The sequence below is a fragment of the Salvelinus fontinalis genome, chromosome 18 (genome assembly GCF_029448725.1).
Source record: "Salvelinus fontinalis isolate EN_2023a chromosome 18, ASM2944872v1, whole genome shotgun sequence".
NCBI classification, from domain to species: Eukaryota; Metazoa; Chordata; class Actinopteri; order Salmoniformes; family Salmonidae; genus Salvelinus; species Salvelinus fontinalis.
Window position 1 is genome coordinate 14,253,441 of NC_074682.1, and position 18,499 is coordinate 14,271,939.

General features: G+C 40.7%; 2 protein-coding genes across 2 annotated transcripts in view; one reads left to right on the plus strand and one right to left on the minus strand.

Moving 5' to 3' along the window:
- The first annotated feature begins 6,162 nt into the window (after positions 1–6,162).
- On the plus strand, positions 6,163–9,345 carry LOC129815018 (2-epi-5-epi-valiolone synthase-like). The gene is made up of 5 exons (XM_055868275.1): positions 6,163–6,498; positions 6,864–7,503; positions 8,063–8,299; positions 8,557–8,809; positions 8,923–9,345. Exons 1-5 carry the CDS (start codon positions 6,323–6,325, stop codon positions 8,997–8,999), a joined length of 1,383 nt encoding a protein of 460 aa, XP_055724250.1. The 5' UTR covers positions 6,163–6,322; the 3' UTR covers positions 9,000–9,345.
- LOC129815019 (microphthalmia-associated transcription factor-like) overlaps positions 9,302–18,499 on the minus strand; it is a 32,752-nt gene continuing 23,554 nt past the window's right edge. Inside the window, exons 2-9 of the mRNA XM_055868276.1 lie at positions 13,119–13,350; positions 12,816–12,911; positions 12,530–12,632; positions 12,165–12,248; positions 11,749–11,805; positions 11,541–11,616; positions 11,262–11,409; positions 9,302–11,123 (exon numbers count right to left, since the gene is read on the minus strand). Coding sequence (XP_055724251.1) covers positions 10,734–11,123; positions 11,262–11,409; positions 11,541–11,616; positions 11,749–11,805; positions 12,165–12,248; positions 12,530–12,632; positions 12,816–12,911; positions 13,119–13,350 — 1,186 coding nt within the window. The 3' untranslated portion in view covers positions 9,302–10,733. The remainder of the gene's footprint in view (positions 11,124–11,261; positions 11,410–11,540; positions 11,617–11,748; positions 11,806–12,164; positions 12,249–12,529; positions 12,633–12,815; positions 12,912–13,118; positions 13,351–18,499) is intronic.

Sequence of the window (18,499 nt, forward strand, 5' to 3'; positions counted from 1 at the left end):
CCTTTACCCATATCCAGATAGCAGATGTTCTGAAAGAGCTGGAAAACCTGGACCCATACAAATCAGCTGGGCTTGACAATCTGGACCCCCTATTTCTGAAACTGTCCGCCGCCATTCTCGCACCCCCTATTACCAGCCTGTTCAACCTCTCCTTCGTATCATCTGAGATCCCCAAGGATTGCAAAGCTGCCGCGGTCATCCCCCTCTTCAAAGGGGGAGACACCCTGGACCCAAACTGTTACAGACCTATATCCATCCTGTCCTGCCTATCTAAGGTCTTCAAAAGCCAAGTCAACAAACAGATCACTGACCATCTCGAATCCCACCGTACCTTCTCCGCTGTGCAATCCGGTTTCCGAGCCGGTCACGGGTGCACCTCAGCCACGCTCAAGGTACTAAACGATATCATAACCGCCATCGATAAAAGACATTACTGTGCAGCCGTCTTCATCGACCTGGCCAAGGCTTTCGACTCTGTCAATCACCATATTCTTATCGGCAGACTCAGTAGCCTCGGTTTTTCTAATGACTGCCTTGCCTGGTTCACCAACTACTTTGCAGACAGAGTTCAGTGTGTCAAATCGGAGGGCATGTTGTCCGGTCCTCTGGCAGTCTCTATGGGGGTACCACAGGGTTCAATTCTCGGGCCGACTCTTTTCTCTGTATATATCAATGACGTTGCTCTTGCTGCGGGCGATTCCCTGATCCACCTCTACGCACGACACCATTCTGTATACTTCTGGCCCTTCCTTGGACACTGTGCTATCTAACCTCCAAACGAGCTTCAATGCCATACAACACTCCTTCCGTGGCCTCCAACTGCTCTTAAACTTTAGTAAAAGCCAAATGCATGCTTTTCAACCATTCGCTGCCTGCACCCGCACGCCCGACTAGCATCACCACCCTGGACGGTTCCGACCTAGAATATGTGGACATCTATAAGTACCTAGGTGTCTGGCTAGACTGCAAACTCTCCTTCCAGACTCATATCAATCATCTCCAATCCAAAATCATATCTAGAGTCGGCTTTCTATTTCGCAACAAAGCCTCCTTCACTCACGCCGCCAAACTTACCCTAGTAAAACTGACTATCCTACCGATCCTCGACTTCGGCGATGTCATCTACAAAATAGATTCCAATACTCTACTCAGCAAACTGGATGCAGTTTATCACAGTGCCATCCGTTTTGTTACTAAAGCACCTTATACGACCCACCACTGCGACCTGTATGCCCTAGTCGGCTGGCCCTCGCTACATGTTCGTCGTCAGACCCACTGGCTCCAGGTCATCTACAAGGCTATGCTAGGTAAAGTGCCGCCTTATCTCAGTTCACTGGTCACGATGGCTACACCCACCCGTAGCACGCGCTCCAGCAGGTGTATCTCACTGATCATCCCTAAAGCCAAAACCTAATTTGGACGCCTTTCCTTACAGTTCTCTGCTGCCTGCGACTGCAACGAATTGCAAAAATCTCTGAAGTTGGAGACTTTTATCTCCCTCAACAACTTTAAACATCTGCTATCCGAGCAGCTAACCGATCGCTGCAGTTGTACATAGTCCATCGGTGTATATAGCCCACCCAATTTACCTACCTCACCCCCCATACTGCTTTTATTTATTTACTTTTCTGCTCTTTTGCACACCAGTATCTCTACTTGCACATGATCATCTGATGATTTATCACTCCAGTGTTAATCTACTAAATTGTAATTATTCTATTTATTGCCTACCTCCTCATGCCTTTTGCACACATTGTATATAGATTCTCTTTTTTTCTACCATGTTATTGACTTGTTTATTGTTTACTCCATGTGTAACTCTGTGTTGTTGTCTGTTCACACTGCTATGCTTTATCTTGGCCAGGTCGCAGTTGCAAATAAGAACTTGTTCTCAACTAGCCTACCTGGTTAAATAAAGGTGAAATAAAAAATAAATAAAAAAAATGTAACACCACAAACTGATGCTGGCTCTAAGACCACACTCAACCAGAAGCGGCGCTCCTAGTAGCCGGGGACTTTAATGCAGGCAAACTTAAATCCGTTTTACCTCATTTCTGCCAGCATGTCACATGTGCAACCAGAGAAAAAATTACTTTAGACCACCTTTACTCCACATACAGAGACGCATACAAAGCTCCCCCTCGCCCTCTATTTGGCAAATCTGACCAGTGACTCGCTCAATACGGAAATGGTCATATGACACGGATGCTACGCTACAGGACTGTTTTGCTAGCACAGACTCAAATATGTTCCCGGGATTCACCCAATGGCATTGAGGATTATAACACCTCCGTTACCGGTTTCATCAATAAATGCATCGACGACGTCGTCCCCACTGTGACCGTATGTACATATCCCAACCAGAAGCCATGGATTACAGGCAACATCCGCACCGAGCTAAAGGCTAGAGCTGCCGCTTTCAAGGAGCGGGACACTAATCCGGTTGCTCATAAGAAATCTTGCTATGCTCTCAGACGAACCATCAAACAGGCAAAGCGTCAATACAGGACTAAGATTGAATCCTACTACATCGGCTCTGACGCTCGTTGGATATGGCAGGGCTTGCAAACTATTACAGACTACAAAGGTAAACCCAGCCGCGAGCTGCCCAGTGACAAAGCCTACCATACGGGCTAAATGCCTTTTATGCTTGCATCGAGGCAAGCAACACTGAAGCATGCATGAGAGCACCAGCTGATCCGGACGACTGTGTGATCGCGCTCTCCGTAGCCGATGGAAGCAAGACCATTAAACAGGTCAACATTCACAAGGCCGCGGGGCCATATGGATTACTAGGACGTGGACTCAGAGCGCCGAACAACTGGCAAGATCTGGAGACCCATGCCAAATCTTTTCAATCTCCTGAGGGGGAATAGGCGTTGTTGTACCTTCTTCACAAATGTCTTTGTGTGTTTGGACCATGATAGTTTGTTGGTAATGTGGACACCAAGGAACTTGAAGCTCTCGACCTTCTTCACTACAGCCCTGTCGATGAGAATTGGGGCGTGCTCGACCCTCCTTTTCCTGTAGTCCACGATCATCTCCTTTTTCTTGATCACGTTGAAGGAGAGGTTGTTATCCTGGCACCACACTGACAGGTCTCTGACCTCCTCCCTATAGGCTGTCTCATCGTTGTCGGTGATCACTGTTGTGTCGTCTGCAAACTTAATGATGGTGTTGCAGTCATGCTTGGCCATGCAGTCAACGGTGAACAGGGAGTACAGGAGGGGACTGAGCACGCACCCCTGAGGGGCCACCGTGTTGAGGATCAGCGTGGCAGATGTGTTGTTACCTACCCTTTCCACATGGGGGCGGCCCAGGGTCCTAACCTTAGTGATGAGCTTTGAGGGAATTATGTTGTTGAACGCTCAACTGTAGTCAATGAATACCATTCTCACGTAGCTGTTCCTTTTGTCCAGGTTGGAAAATGCAGTGTAGAGTGCAATAGAGATTGCACTTGATTTGATCTCTACTGTCAAACTTGTGAGACTGACTAAATCTTTTTACATTTACATTTGAGGCTTTTAGCAAACGCTCTTATCTAGAGCAGCTTACGGTCAGTGCATTCAACTAAGGTAGAACCAAATATCACAGTCATAACAAGAAACACATTTCTGTAACTGTTACTGAGAATGTTATTGTAGTTGAAGGGTTCAGTTGTTTTTTTCTGTTGGTCTGAAAACTTTTAACATGATCATTGCCATTTCTAAAGCTTTTGAAAAAGTTAACATAAGTGCATGTGACAAATGGGAGTAATAATACATATTCCATAATGCAATCTTCAGTTTGCTCCATTTTCCTATTTTAAATTTAAAAAATGCAATGTGATATAATGCTTTCTTCATTTACATGTATATATACGGTTGAAATTTGCGCATAGAAACAATGACCAAAAAATAAGTATTTTCAAGGTCAGTCAAATATGTATTTTCCATGTCCCCAAAAAAGTATTTTTAACATCCGGAAAAGATGTATGTTCAACTTTCATCCAGAGACGAAAATGAACATAATTTCACCGTCTGGAAAATACGCATTTTCAACGTAATTTTGCTAACTGGGAATCGTTTTTGTGTAGACTATGTTCCAGTTTCCTGCCGTCTTTCCAGCTGATATTTGCCCTCCTGTGTCCTACAGACAGCAAATATGTAGCCTAGCCTATCAACAACATCAGCTCATTCATTCCAGCCTGGTCTCATAGGCTAGACAGAACATAGTAAATATAAATCCAGGACACTTAAATTAGCATTATATGTTACGTTTGCTATGGTTACAAAGACAGATGGTTACTTAAGGCAAAAACGAAAGAATGGTGTTTGGTCGGGTGGATGGGTGGACGTATACCCAAAGGTTGCGAGTTCGAATTTCATCTTGGACAACTATAGCGTTGTAGCTAATTAGCAACTATTTACTACTTTTTACCTACTTTGCATGTTAGCTAACCCTACTCCTAACCCTAAACTTAACCTTAAGAAACCCTTTAACCTAACTCCTAAACTTAACCCTAACCCCTAGCCTAGCTTACATTAGCCAGCTAGTTAATTTTAGCAACCTAGCCAGAATTCGTAACATATCATACATTTGACATATTTGTAACATAGTGTACGTTTTTCTAATTTCTAAATATTGTACATTTAGTAAATTCGTAACATGTATGTTTAGTAAATTCGTCACATGTTGTACGAAATGAGTGACGGACATCCACAAGTTAATAATTACCATACGAAACGTAACATATAATAAATACTAAGATAATATAAGTATTGCCGAATAACGTACAAAATAATACAAAATGCTCTGAAACCATAAATATTGCCGAATAACGTACAAAATAATACAAAATGCTCTGAAACCAGATTGTTCATTCGAGTTTCTACAATCACTGTGTGGGAAAGACCGACAGACAAAAAAAAGACCGACAGAGGCATTTCAAGGATGCCCGCTCCGCTACGCAACGCTGGGATAACAATAAATTAAAACGTCAACATGATGACATTGTATCTCGACCATATCTTTGGCAGAGTGCATGGCGAATGCCCACGACGTTCGTAAGACAAAATGCTCAATAAGTAGTCAACTCAGTTAGGTCCCACAAAAGCGGCTTGCGAAGCAGCAGGGACTATCTCTAACGTTACCTAAAAACCCGTTTCTGTTTTGTAAATTGATATTGATTGATGGCTTACGAAACACTCCGGGAAAACTATGCATTTTTCCTAGAAAACCGTTCCGCCACTTGCCCGTTGACCAAGATTCTATCAGTAGTAAACTTTTAGTGTAAACCAACAAAATGTATTCTCCATAGTGAGGGTCTTTTTACTGACATCAAGTGGGCATAAACCATTCTTCTGTTGTAGACTATGTCAACGGAGCTGAATGACTGCATAATTGCATGCCAAGTCATGCGCTACTGTATATGTCCTGGGACATTTGAACCTTACGAACTGTTCAGTCTATCAGGCATCCACAAGTGTGAAAATCCAAGTGTGTAAACTGCATTTGCTTGTAATACAGTGGCTGGTAAGGTTGACCTGTGAACATTAATCTAGTGCCACAAACACACACTTTGTCTTGTAACTGTTGCTAGAATTTAACATACATCAACTAAACTAAAATGTTATTACCTTAAAGTAAATTTGGCACACACAAAAAAATGGTAGACTAACGCTGATAGAAAGATGTCAAATTATCCCCAAAATCTTTCTCTCATGTTCATCAGTTACCCTACTGATATCAGATTTTCTGGATATAGGAAACAAGTCTGACTAGGGTCAGAAGAAGGCTAAATACATGATCCTCATAGGCTGCCTACCAGTTATTTTCTTTAACTTTTACTGTGTAATACATGTTCATTTATTACAAATGTTTGTACCTTGCATGTTGTATAGTTTGAGGGAATTTAAAGACTTGACTTAGATATAGATGTGTGATCACATGCAATTACACATTAAACATGTATTAAAGTATTGATGTGGAGTCAGAAGCTGCTTGCAATTAATTACAGTGAATATTTTATTAAGCAGCCTAAATATTTTCTATATAAAAAAAATGTAATTCCCTCTTTACATAAATCTCTACCTTCTTTACGTCACTGAACCAAATTGTATAAGAACCGATCACGTGAGGCCACGTGTAAGGTCCGTGTAGGCTACATTTGAACCGTTTCAGGGTTTTGGTAACACTTTCGTAAGCACACTGATCATTATAGCTCCTCCCTTGGTGATCTTCTGTCGAGTGGCGAGTATATATACAGACAGTAATAAGAGATGGACATGATGCTCTATTTCTTGACTCCACATCTGTCACGCATTGTTTTCCAATTCATAAGATGTCGTATGTTGCAATCACCGGGAATGCACATGTGGAAGAGCCACTGCAATGCCACAATATTGCAGTGGTAAAGAATAACGAGTTTCATTTAGTTCAAGTCAATGGTACATGGAATCGCAAAACGGTAAAGAATTTTAATAAAAACTTGAAAGGTCGCGTATCAGCTGCCAAAATGTGAGTAGAAACTTTTATTAAAATATAATTAAGGTCTGCAATTGATTAAAATGAATTAATACGTTATAAGGTATAACAAATCTGGTTTATGGTTTATACATCTAAATTCGTTCTTTCTTAGATCCACTAGACAGTGATATACAGTGAATATTTCTTTCACCATGTGAAGAGTTGACACGATGTTTACCCAGCCAGACAACACTATCATAGTCATTTGCAAACACATTTCTTCCACATTATTTAGCTACCACCACAGAAAAGTGAAATGGTGTGTAGTTACATTTACTCCCAGGCTTTGTGCTCCAAACATATACTGTACAATACTGTACAATCTGGCAACTCAAAACAAATACATCATGTTCCAGTTATGAGAGCACCACGGAGCAAGGCACATCCTGGACAGTGATCAGTCCCATCGTCTTCACCTACAAGGTGATTGAGTCCCTGGGCCTGCTGGACCCCAGCAACGACACCTTGCTCCTGGGCCACATCAGGGACCCCCAGCAACAGGAGGCCCTGAGGAGCAGCATCAGCACCAAGCCCCTGAGGCGCTTCGTGGTCATGGACCAGACCGTCTACAACCTCTATGGCTGCCAGCTCACAGACTACTTTGAGGCTCGTAATGTTCTCTACAGGATCCTGCCCTTGACCACCACAGAGGAAAACAAGTCCATGGAGCTGGTGATGAAGATCCTGGAGGAGGTCCATAAGTTCTCCCTGGACAGACGCACAGAGCCCATCATTGCTATTGGCGGAGGGGTCTGCCTGGACATCGTGGGCCTGGCGGCTTCCCTGTACAGGAGACGCACTCCCTATATCCGTGTCCCTACCACCCTCCTCTCCTATGTCGATGCCAGCGTGGGGGCAAAGACTGGGGTGAACTTTGCCAACTGTAAAAATAAGCTGGGTGGCTACATCCCCCCAGTGGCTGCTTTCCTAGACCTGTCCTTCATTCAAACTGTTTCCCGAAGACACATCTCCAATGGGCTGGCCGAAATGTTAAAGGTAGAGTAGCAATGCCTGACAGCAACACATATGGATTGGATATATGACTGTACATGAACTTAAAAATAGAATCCTTAATTTAAACAAAAACAAAGCGGCCACCCCGCCTGTGTTTTGGTAAAAAGCTGAGGGATGTAACCACTCGTAAATTCATAGACCCGGCTATGGATGCAAGGACTGACCATCCATGATATCAAACTTATAGTTTTAACCATTTTTTGAGGCTATACAGTGTTTGTTGATATTTACATTGTTTACAAACATTGGAGCTTGCATTTTGGGCTCTGATGGGTTACGACAGTTGAACTAAGCTCATGAAGCATTTATAAGTTATATTCTTTAAAAAAATCAATGGGTATATATACTTATACAAGTCCAAAAATGTATGTAACAACTACAGATTCTAGCTTTAAGAAACAATAATGTACTATCTGACTTTATACTGTAGAGAGCAATATACTTACATCAGTCTTAGAGAATATGGTAATGCTCATTTGGCTCTGTAGATCTGATTCATGTACTATTTCATGTAAATGTAATATAAACGTATGCCCTACAGATGGCCTTGATGAAACACAGAGGTCTCTTTGAGCTGTTGGAGACCCACGGTCCGTTCCTGTTGGACTCCAAGTTCCAGTCTGACAGCCGTCTTCAGGGTGACAACAAAGACGCTGCCTCCGTGTCCACACGCGTGGCCATAGAAGCCATGCTAGAGGAGCTGGCCCCCAACCTGTGGGAGGACGATTTGGACAGACTGGTAGACTTTGGTCACATTATCAGCCCAGAGCTGGAAATGGTACAGTAGAATCAATTATGTTCTTCTGCAGCTTAAATAACCACAAAGCCAAATATTTACATGATCTACCGCATGTAACTGGATTTGAACCATTATGTCACCCTGTCACGTTTGTCACCTCTTGTTCAATTTTGAGTGTAACTATGCCAAATGAGCATGGTGTCAAGTTTACTCACAAGTCCAAAAGGTGACTTGTGACTAGAGAGTGGTTTATGGATATAGTACTAAACGCTGAACACTGACCCTCTTGATTGCAGAAGGTGCTCCCATCCTTGCTGCACGGAGAGGCGGTCAACATCGATATGTCCTACATGGTGTATGTGGCCCGTGAGAGAGGCCTCATGACAGAGGAAGAAAAGCTGCGGATTATAGGCTGCATGGTGGGGCTGGAGCTGCCTGTGTGGCATCAGGACGCTACTTTGGCACTGGTGCAGCACTCACTTTGTGAGAGGCTGAAGCACTCTGGTGGACTGGTCAGGATGCCTCTACCCATTGGCCTAGGGCACGCAGGTAAGGAGATAAAAATGAATTTGTCAACCAGAGTTCAGCACACTAACAGAGATAAAAAATGCATATATTTTCAAAGATGGTGTTAACGATCCCGTTCCTCTCTCCATCTGCAGAGATCTTCAATGACACGGGTGATGAAATTCTGTACAGAGCGTTTGAGAAGTGGTGTGATGAGCAGCGACTACAGTGACCGGAACTGGTCCAAATACTTTGTATTGCTGTAGATGATTTATGTTGAATGATTGAAATGAGTGAAACAGGGATGTGTCATTTCTGCATGATATCTGGAATGCTCAACAGCTTTTCATAGTTGTAGATGATATTTGATGGTGCTGTTGATTTTTCAGATTGACTTGATTTGATTGGAAATAGCATGTCCTGTCTTGTCATATTGAACAAAACCAACCTCTCACAGTTTTACTACTACATTACAAAAAGGGATTTTCATCAAAACTGTATGTTTTTTATGACTGTATTGCTATTGATGTTTTTAATGTCACTTTTTCTTCTCCATTAAATCATTTTTCAGAACTTAATCACTTTTGTCTTACATACATAATTACAAACACATTTTTAAAGCACAATGCACTTTAATATTGTACAAAATATGTCTATTGAGGCTCAGTAAATGCATTCTACACTACCCCTAACTTTTCTGAAATGAAAGGCACTTGTTCCAGAGCTCCACTGAATCTACACTGTATAATGTTTTCAGCTTGCCTGCCACCTACGATAACACAATGATAGACAGTACAAAAAATCACTTCATACCTCTGACCCTCGTACACGGGTCCAGCAACCACATGATTAGAGCAAGTAGAGAACTGAGTGGCACAACACAATAAATAACATTAATATTCAGGTTAGGTCAGATAAGGGACTCAGAAGACATGAAATAGGGAATGTGTTGGTTACATCAACTACATTATTTTATAAATGGGATAGCTCCTACAGTCAACCATATAGTGGTCTTATAGAAAGTTATATTAGGAAATAATATTAGTAATTATAAAGTAATATTAGGGATAGTATTTCAGCACTCTGACATACAAGAACAATGCTGGCAGGTGCTCCTTCTGAGCTAAATATCTGTTTGAACTGTTCAAAATATTATCTTCATGTCCATTACAACTTTGTATGGGATAAGAGCACAGATGCAAATTATATGGTAATAGCCAGGGGAATCAAAATAAAATGGATTCCCTTAATTTAATACTTAAGTAAAGGCCTATTCATTACAAAAATTAAAAATAATCACACCATTTTTATATTTACAGTGTCGTTTTGTACAAATATCTTCACTTTAGCTATCGCCATGTAGGAAACAAAAACAATGGCATTAAAAGGGCATTCATTGTTCCTGCAAGTTGTTCCTTATTCGCAAAAATAAAATTGTGGCTTTCAAACCATTGCTTCTGAATTTAATTTAAGGGTAACAAGTCTTAGCTCATCTTGAATGCTTAGTACAATGTTATTATCAGTTAATTAACAAAGTATTCAACTAAATATATATTTCTGTATGATATCATACTGTAATAAACAAATGTTTTAAACTCTAATTTAACAAATAGTCATGATATGAAAAAAATATCAAATCTTGTCATGTTATTGTGCACTTCCTCTCAAATAATTCACCCATGAAAAGTTAATCTTATTTTACAGTAAATCTCAGCAGCCAGTTTAGGAGTAGAGTAGCCTAATCTGAACCGTCAGATTTGGTTCCAGACAGAAACACAATGACATTGTAAAACAAGCCAAAGCAAAAGACAGAATGTCTGTAGACAAGGTAAGGAAAGCTGGAGGACATCTTAGGATGCCAGCAGAGAAGTGTCTCATGGAATAGATCATAGCAGAACCTAGTAATAACAATAACAGTAATAACAATATGCTAAAATGTGAGTGTGACTTGAGCTTGTGGGCAGTGCTAACAACCATGATTATTCTCCTCCATGCTTGAGCTGCTGCTACGCCTGCTGCTGCTGTTGGAGGCGTCTGGAGACACTGAGGACAGAAGGGATGATATGGGTGACAGGGTGTTGTCTATTATGTCCTTCAGTTTAGTGGAGGCCTTGTTGGAGCCATAGGCCCCTGGTTCCCCTGCATCCAATGGGCTGTCATTGAAGTGGATGGTGCCGTTGTTGAGGTCTAGTGTGGTGGTAGGGGACATGTCGGGGCCTGACTTCTGGTACAGGTCTGACGGACAGTCTCTTAGGATGGGCTCCTGCTTGATGGCTCGGGCCATCAGCTCAGAGGAGCAGAGGGAAGAGGACGGCACAACCGCAAGACCATGAGCCCGCGCCTGCATCTCCAACTCCTACACAGACACACAGAAAACACAAGAACACATAGATACTTATACTGGCTATACATTTCCAGAGGATTTAAGTAGAACTTTTTTTCTTCTCAATGTGCCCTTGTGCTATGCTCACTGGCTTCCTCTGGTGGTGCGTACCTGTATGCGCAGCATCAGATGGCGGTTGGCATGCTCCAGCCTCCTCTGTCTAAGCTCCAGCTCCTTGGCTCTCTGCTGCTCCCTCTGCAGCTTCCTGATGTAGTCCACTGAGGCCTTCAGAATGGTGCCCTTATTCCAGCGCATGTCCCTAGGGGACCGCAGGGGGACAATAGTCTACAGTCAGCGTGTAGCAACTAAGCAGCTGACCCTTAAACTGCATGAACACGTATGTCCTCTGGAGGACGCCAACATTTTTGGTCGATAAACTGGGCTACTTACGGATCATTTGACTTAGGAATCAAGGTTCCAAGCTCTTTGATTCGATCGTTGATGTTGAACCTCCTTCTTCGTTCAACTACAGGGTGAAGAAAAGCAGAAAATAAGGAGTGAGTTATAATATAATTTGAGGACACATGAAGATCAACACTTGAGAAAATACCAATGTATCCCAAATAACTGATTACTCCTCTTTGCCGAAGAAACTCACTTAAGTTGTGATTGTCCTTTTTTTGTCTCTCCTTGGCCATCGCTCGGACCTCAGCTTCTGGACGGAAGGGAAACACTTTTGAGTGACAAGTGAAGGTGTCTTATTTCGTACATACTCAAGATGGTTACAACCCTTTTCTAGCTAAACACCATTAATGTAACCCATTGGGTATCTTAACTACATTTCTACTGATACATAGATCTAATTTGTCAATATACACAAACTACTTTACAGAGGCAATTGTAAATAACTGCCTTTAATGCTGCATTTAATATCACAAAAATATCCAATCTGAATCCCCACTGACATTTTAGTTCAGGTACGTTAGTCAGCCACCATGAAAACAGTTTAATCATGTATTTCAAAAAAGGAAATAAACAATGGTTTGAAAATGTGAAAATCTAGTGACAACGTACCAACAGGGAAGCCCTCAGGCCTTTGGTAGTTGTCAAACTGGCCACAGGATGCAGTCTTGTCAAGTATGCTCATCATGCCAGGAGCTTGAGTATTGGTAAATTATTTGTAGTTTTTTATTTATTTATAGCTAACAGTATGTTATGCATTTTACAAATTGCACACAATATTGACGCATTTATGCTTCTTTAACTGTTAGTATTAGTATATTATTAGTAAACTATTGGTATATCACTACGATGGTTTCATAAACAAAGTTAAAAAGATATATTTGTGATTTGACATCGTTGCCAATATTTAATATGGAGATGCTTTGCTGATGGTGTCGTGTAAATAATTGGTTATACTCGGCAGACCAAAAACGTACCTGAGAATTCCCTTTTTATGTTGGATAAACTACCAGGGCAGGAGTTACTGCTGGTAAGTCCGTGGTTTCCATACATGTCCAGAAGGTTACCAGATACAGGGAGCTGAGGAAAGGAACAGAACATTCAATGATTGCAATGCAACATGTCAGAAAGATATTGATATTCTAAAGCATGCAAAGCTGTAGTTCCTTTTCAGTAAATGTGTTGTACTGATTAGATTAGAGTGATTGCTATTGCACTTAACATTTGAAAAAGTTGTTTGTATTGGGAAGGATGTAAATTTACTGTATTTGTAATCTGGAGTCCGGGGTCCATAAAGCCAAGAATATCATCATTATAACTTGTTTCCAAGCTAATAATGTCATCAATGACATCGTCCATCTGTAATAATAAAACAAAAACATTATAAACCAACCTAAAGTACCAGATTTGTATTAAAATAATGAAAGATGTACCAGAAATCTATATGTATTTTGTACCCAGTTCGCCATATTCCTGAAATAGTTATAAATCCATTGTGAGATCAAAATGAAAAACCAGTGGGAATGGTATATGCATGGATCTCTGTGTCCTCTCTTTTATGCCTACCTCCTTCTCGCAGTTTGAGGTGAGGGTCAGTAGGGCCATGGGGCTGTTGGGGGCACTGCTGCCTGGGCCGGGGAGCATCCCGTGCTCCGGGGGCTGGCTGTGGCACTGCAGGCTGCTGGCCTGGCTGCCAGGCTTACCCCCGAGGGTGGTGGACAGGTACTGCCTCACCTGCTGCCTCTGAGACTGCTGAATGTGGTACTTGGTGGGGTTCTCCAGATGGGTCTGCACCTTGGTGGGGGGAAATGAGAGACGTTGGAAGACGGCGGAAAATTCTTCCAAAGTTAGTTTTGTTCAGTGTCGGTAATGAGGTTCCTGGGGGTAGACCATCTTATCCTATGGAAACATATAGTTATCCAGTGAAATGTGGCTTTGCTCTTTGTAAAATGTCTCACAATAAAGGTCTGTGAGATTCTGTGGATTGATCTTCAGACTGAAGATCAACACATGGATTGTACAATCATAAACAATAAACCAAACCTTTTCAATCACAACCTCTAGTTAAATGCCCCTTACTCTCTTTTACTCAGTGACAGTGAATTATACAGTGCACTGTCATGAATACAATGCATTTATTTATGTTTGTACAAATATAATACATACATAAATATGACAATATACTAATACAAGTGACACTAACACTGATAGTAATACTGCATACTGATAGAAAACCAAACCCCCCAAAAACAGTTGGTAATGGTAAAACTCACCTGGTAATGGCTGTATTCAAGCATCTCCAACATATTGTAATTTGTATGATAGTATGTATCAGATATCCCTTTTGTCTGGACAGTCAACTGTGTGGATACAAGGCTACCATGTGCAAACAAGAGGACAGGCTTGGTCAGTTTAACTTATTCAAGGCAAACCCCTCATTAGTTATACAAGTTTGGAGACGGGGAGGATACCAGGGTTCATCATCTCTATGTTGTGTTGTTCTAGCTAAACTATGAATTTATGTCTTCACAGCGTTCATTTGACGTCAACATCTCCGTCTCACAAAGGACTCTTTCTGCTAGTGGGTTACTAGTTTCCAAATTGAAACTCGCTCACGGCTAACTAACGTTTCATCTTTAGTTCCGCTCATCTAGTATAAAACATTATTTTTTTCTGAGAACCCGGAATACAATTGACACCACTGTTCCATTACAAACATTGCATAACAAAAAGATAAATCCAAAAATGTAGCAGGATTTTTAGAACAGACCATCCCACTACCAACTTTCGGATTGGTGTTACGTGTTAAACCTAGTCTCAGTGGTTCCCAAATGGTGTGCCAGGATCCACTAGTCTACTAAGTCATAGCCAGTTCCTAGTTAGTCTGCAGCTTAAGAGGTGACTAGGGTTAAAATGACTAGGGGATCACAAATTCAGTTTAAAATGGATCACAGGCATGGCACAAAAGTAGAATCACTGCTGGTTTGACACCTTTGGAATATGACATTATCAGAAACAAATGTTACTGTTTAATTAGGAAGATGAATATATGTCAATACAGTTTAATAGTTGATCTAGACCATTAGACCTGTATGCCAATAAAGGTCAACCCTGCTATGAAAAGTTTGTTACAGTTTATCTGGCTTTCAGAAGACACGTGCCCATTCATGTTTCCAAAACCATGTAAAATATGAAAAAATAAAAGACACTGTAAGTAGTTGTATCTAACACAAGGGCTAACTGTACTGTATATAAATCAGTTGAGATCCCTATCAACCGAGAATATTATCTCATCCTCACACCCTTGTATAGGAAGATCATTTGTTTTGACATATTTTGGTCTGTCTCTATGAGCAGAGTGCCAACTGGGATTTCCACAAAGCAAAAAAAAAATAAAAAAATTATTAGATCATTTATAGAGCTATTCATTTATACATTTTTAGTATTAAGTGTGTTACCAAAATTGTTACAAAAATCTTTACATTCTCAAATCGTACCAAAAATCTTCCCTAAAATCCACTACGAGAAATGTTAAGCTCACAACTGACCATTCTATTCTAACAAAGCTGGCCCATTATTCTGGGGCAGTCATTTAGTTAAAACTGCAGGGGTCATACCTGGAGCCAACACCTGTGATGCAGAGCAATCTGGTCTCCGAGCAAAACACATTTTATTTTACTAAAATCCATGCCCTTCCATAGAGTACCACAGTATGTGTCATAATACCCATAAAACCTAGGAGTCAAACAAGGAAATGGTTCCAATCGTTTTTCCACCATACATTTTTCTCATAGGGGATTTTAGAAACACTTCCAATAACGGCTGTGTTTCGAGTAGGCTTACTCTGGCGTGACATTTTGATTACCGTGTAAATCTCTCTAGGACAAGGTGACTTTTATCAATATATTTGCGTGTACATGTACATTTAACATTTAAGTCATTTAGCAGACGCTCTTATCCAGAGCGACTTACAAATTGGAAAGTTCATACATATTCATCCTGGTCCCCCCGTGGGGAATGAAACCACAACCCTGGCGTTGCAAGCGCCATGCTCTACCAACTGAGCCACACGGGACCTACTGAGCCACACGGGTTTGCCTGTATCCACAAGGCAAACATAACTTATTTAAGTGTTTCTAAAATTCCCTATGGGAAAAATGAATGGTGGAAAAAACGATTGGTACCATTTCCTGTTTGACCGCTAGGTTTTATGGGTATAATGACACCTCCACTATGGGGCTCTACTTAGTATGAAATGTTACTTTATCTTAGGTTACATTACATTAGCTTACTAATGTAATAGTGGTCGTACAATATAATACGAATTGCAGGAAGTATAGTATCCTACGTCTTGATTGTTTAATATGATATATTATGTTTTACTGCTTTAGTGTGATATATTACGCTCTACTGCTTTAGTGTGATATGCTAGGGGGTAAGGTTAGGGTTAAGGTTAGGTTAAGGAGTAAGGTTAAAGGATTAAGGTTAGGTTAGGGGGAGGGTTAGTTAACATAATAAGTAGTTGCAAAGTAGCTAAAAAGTAGAAAGTAGTTGCAAAGTTGCTAAAATGCTGATATTGTCCATGATGAGATTCAAAACGCAACCTTTGTTTTGCTAGACAAGCGTTATATACCAACCCATCCACCCTGACCAACCACACTCCTTTTGTTTTTGCCTTACGTAACCTATGTTCATACCAAACGCAATATATCATACTCATTTGAGTGTCCCGGATTTACGTAGGCCAATGTAATGTTATCTAACGTAAAGTAACATATCATACTAAATGGAGTGGCATGAATTTTTGTAAAATATAATACGTTTTGCAGAGAACTGTGCAGAGCGCTGTAACTAAGCCTATCCTAGTCTAATGTTGCAGACAACTCCTCCCTCTCGCACTTAATATTTGTAATTAGACTCTCTTCTCTATCTACCTGTCAAAAACTCCCTGCACCCTTAAGCCCATACAGGGGGCTGCAAGACATTGCTTTCACATAATATGGTATTACTTGCACTTTGAGCCATAAACACCATATGCTACACTAGTTGAGATGTAGTTCTTAGAAATAACCTTTAAAAAAGAGACCTGAACCTTGAAAATAAAAATGGAGATCCATAACATTAACATTGAATGTCCTTTTCTAATCTAGGAACTTCTGTTTGACAACCTGTTCAACGCTGTACACCATTACATCAAAAGGACCAACATTGTTCTGAATGGGTCTAAGTGTAAACTGAGAATGCACATTTATACTCTTGGGAGAAGATAATTACATTATTTGCCAATCACCAATAAATGTGTATTTCTCTGACAGAAAAATCCAAAGAGATGAGGATACAAGACACTAAACTTCTTGTCGGGACATGCATATTTCCGAATTACATACTACCAATTACATACTTATGTAACTGACTAGAGGAGCATTCAAAAGGATGAGGCTAAAAGTGCCAGTTCTCAGAACAATTCCACAGATGTGGTCTATGAATGAGGTGACGAAGTTGGCGAACGAACTGCTTAGCCATGAGTCCAAATTGATGAGGATCCTCACATGAGATAAAGCGATATCAATAGCCCTCTCACAAACATGATGTATTAACATACTCTCTTAAACCCTAAACATAGAGAGCCCATCTAACAGATCTAGGGAGAGCGATTTTACCCATAATGTTATCCGTAATGTTCCCCTAATGTTTGAGTGTCCAGTTTTCCGTTAGTTAGGGTAACATAAAACATTCTGAGAACCTTTTTAGCATGTTTTATTGTTAAAGGTAGGAGAACATTCCCTTAATGCCAAACAGAACTTATCTAGAACGTGGTTACAACAGTAATGCTCTAGGCAACTTTTATGGGACATTCATGTGTCCAGTATTCTGAGGGTTAGGAGAATATTCCCTAGCCACTCTCCCAATAATGTATATCTCTAGGACGTGTTTATTGGGCTAGTGATAGTTATGCCCTGTCCAGAAGAAACCCTAATATGCCTGTCTTAATGACATTGAACAAAATTAAACAACTACACAGAAAGCCCATAAATAGCAGAAATAACTACTGTGAACTAAGAGGCTATAAGTTCAAATCCCAGGATAGGTTGAATAATAATTACTAATTGAACATTAGTAATTGTCAAAGTGTATGTCAAAGTGTGTCAAACATGTAAGTTGAAAACACTGTATCTTATAAGCACTGTGCGTATGAGTATCCCTAACCTGGAAAACAGAAAAAGAGCTGTGAATCGATCAGTAATTCGCCAATCAGGGCCTTGATTGGCTCGGCAACAGTAATAAGACGTGATGTGTATTGATTTATTTTTGGACACAAATGTTCTTGCAATGTTCACGTGTCTAGAACATGAATATCTTATGTTCTGTGTATGTTTGGTGGGACATTGATAGAATATTTTCCTAACCCTTGTACCCTTGTACACATTAATGTTCTTGCAACTTTCCCATGAAACATGTCTAGATCATTAATGACTTATGTTCTGAGAACATGGTAACCACGTTTTGGGTAAGTTCTATTTGACATTAAGGTAATGATCTCTTCGAAACATTTCAGGCACACCACATTAGTGACCAAATGAGACTCTTAATGGAACGTTATCTAAAGTTCTCACAGTATGACATCTTTGTTGGGATTACTGGAAACCATGACTTGGAGTGGAGGAGAGGCCTTCCAGATAGCGATAGAGAGGTGAAGTACACACAGGGGAAGTGCCCTACGGCCAGGCAGAAATATGAAGCGATTTCAGTGCCAACAGAAATTGTTTTTGAAAAAAATATATTCAACTTAGATGCATTCAGAATCAGTTTTCAAATTCAGTTCTCTAAAGGTAGTTTCCAAACCAGAGACAACATCCTGGTACTTTGCCAGGCAGGAAAGGTAGAGGAGAACAGATAGAATCAAACACTCACTGTGGTCATCAGAAGCTTCTGACGGTTTCTGAAGC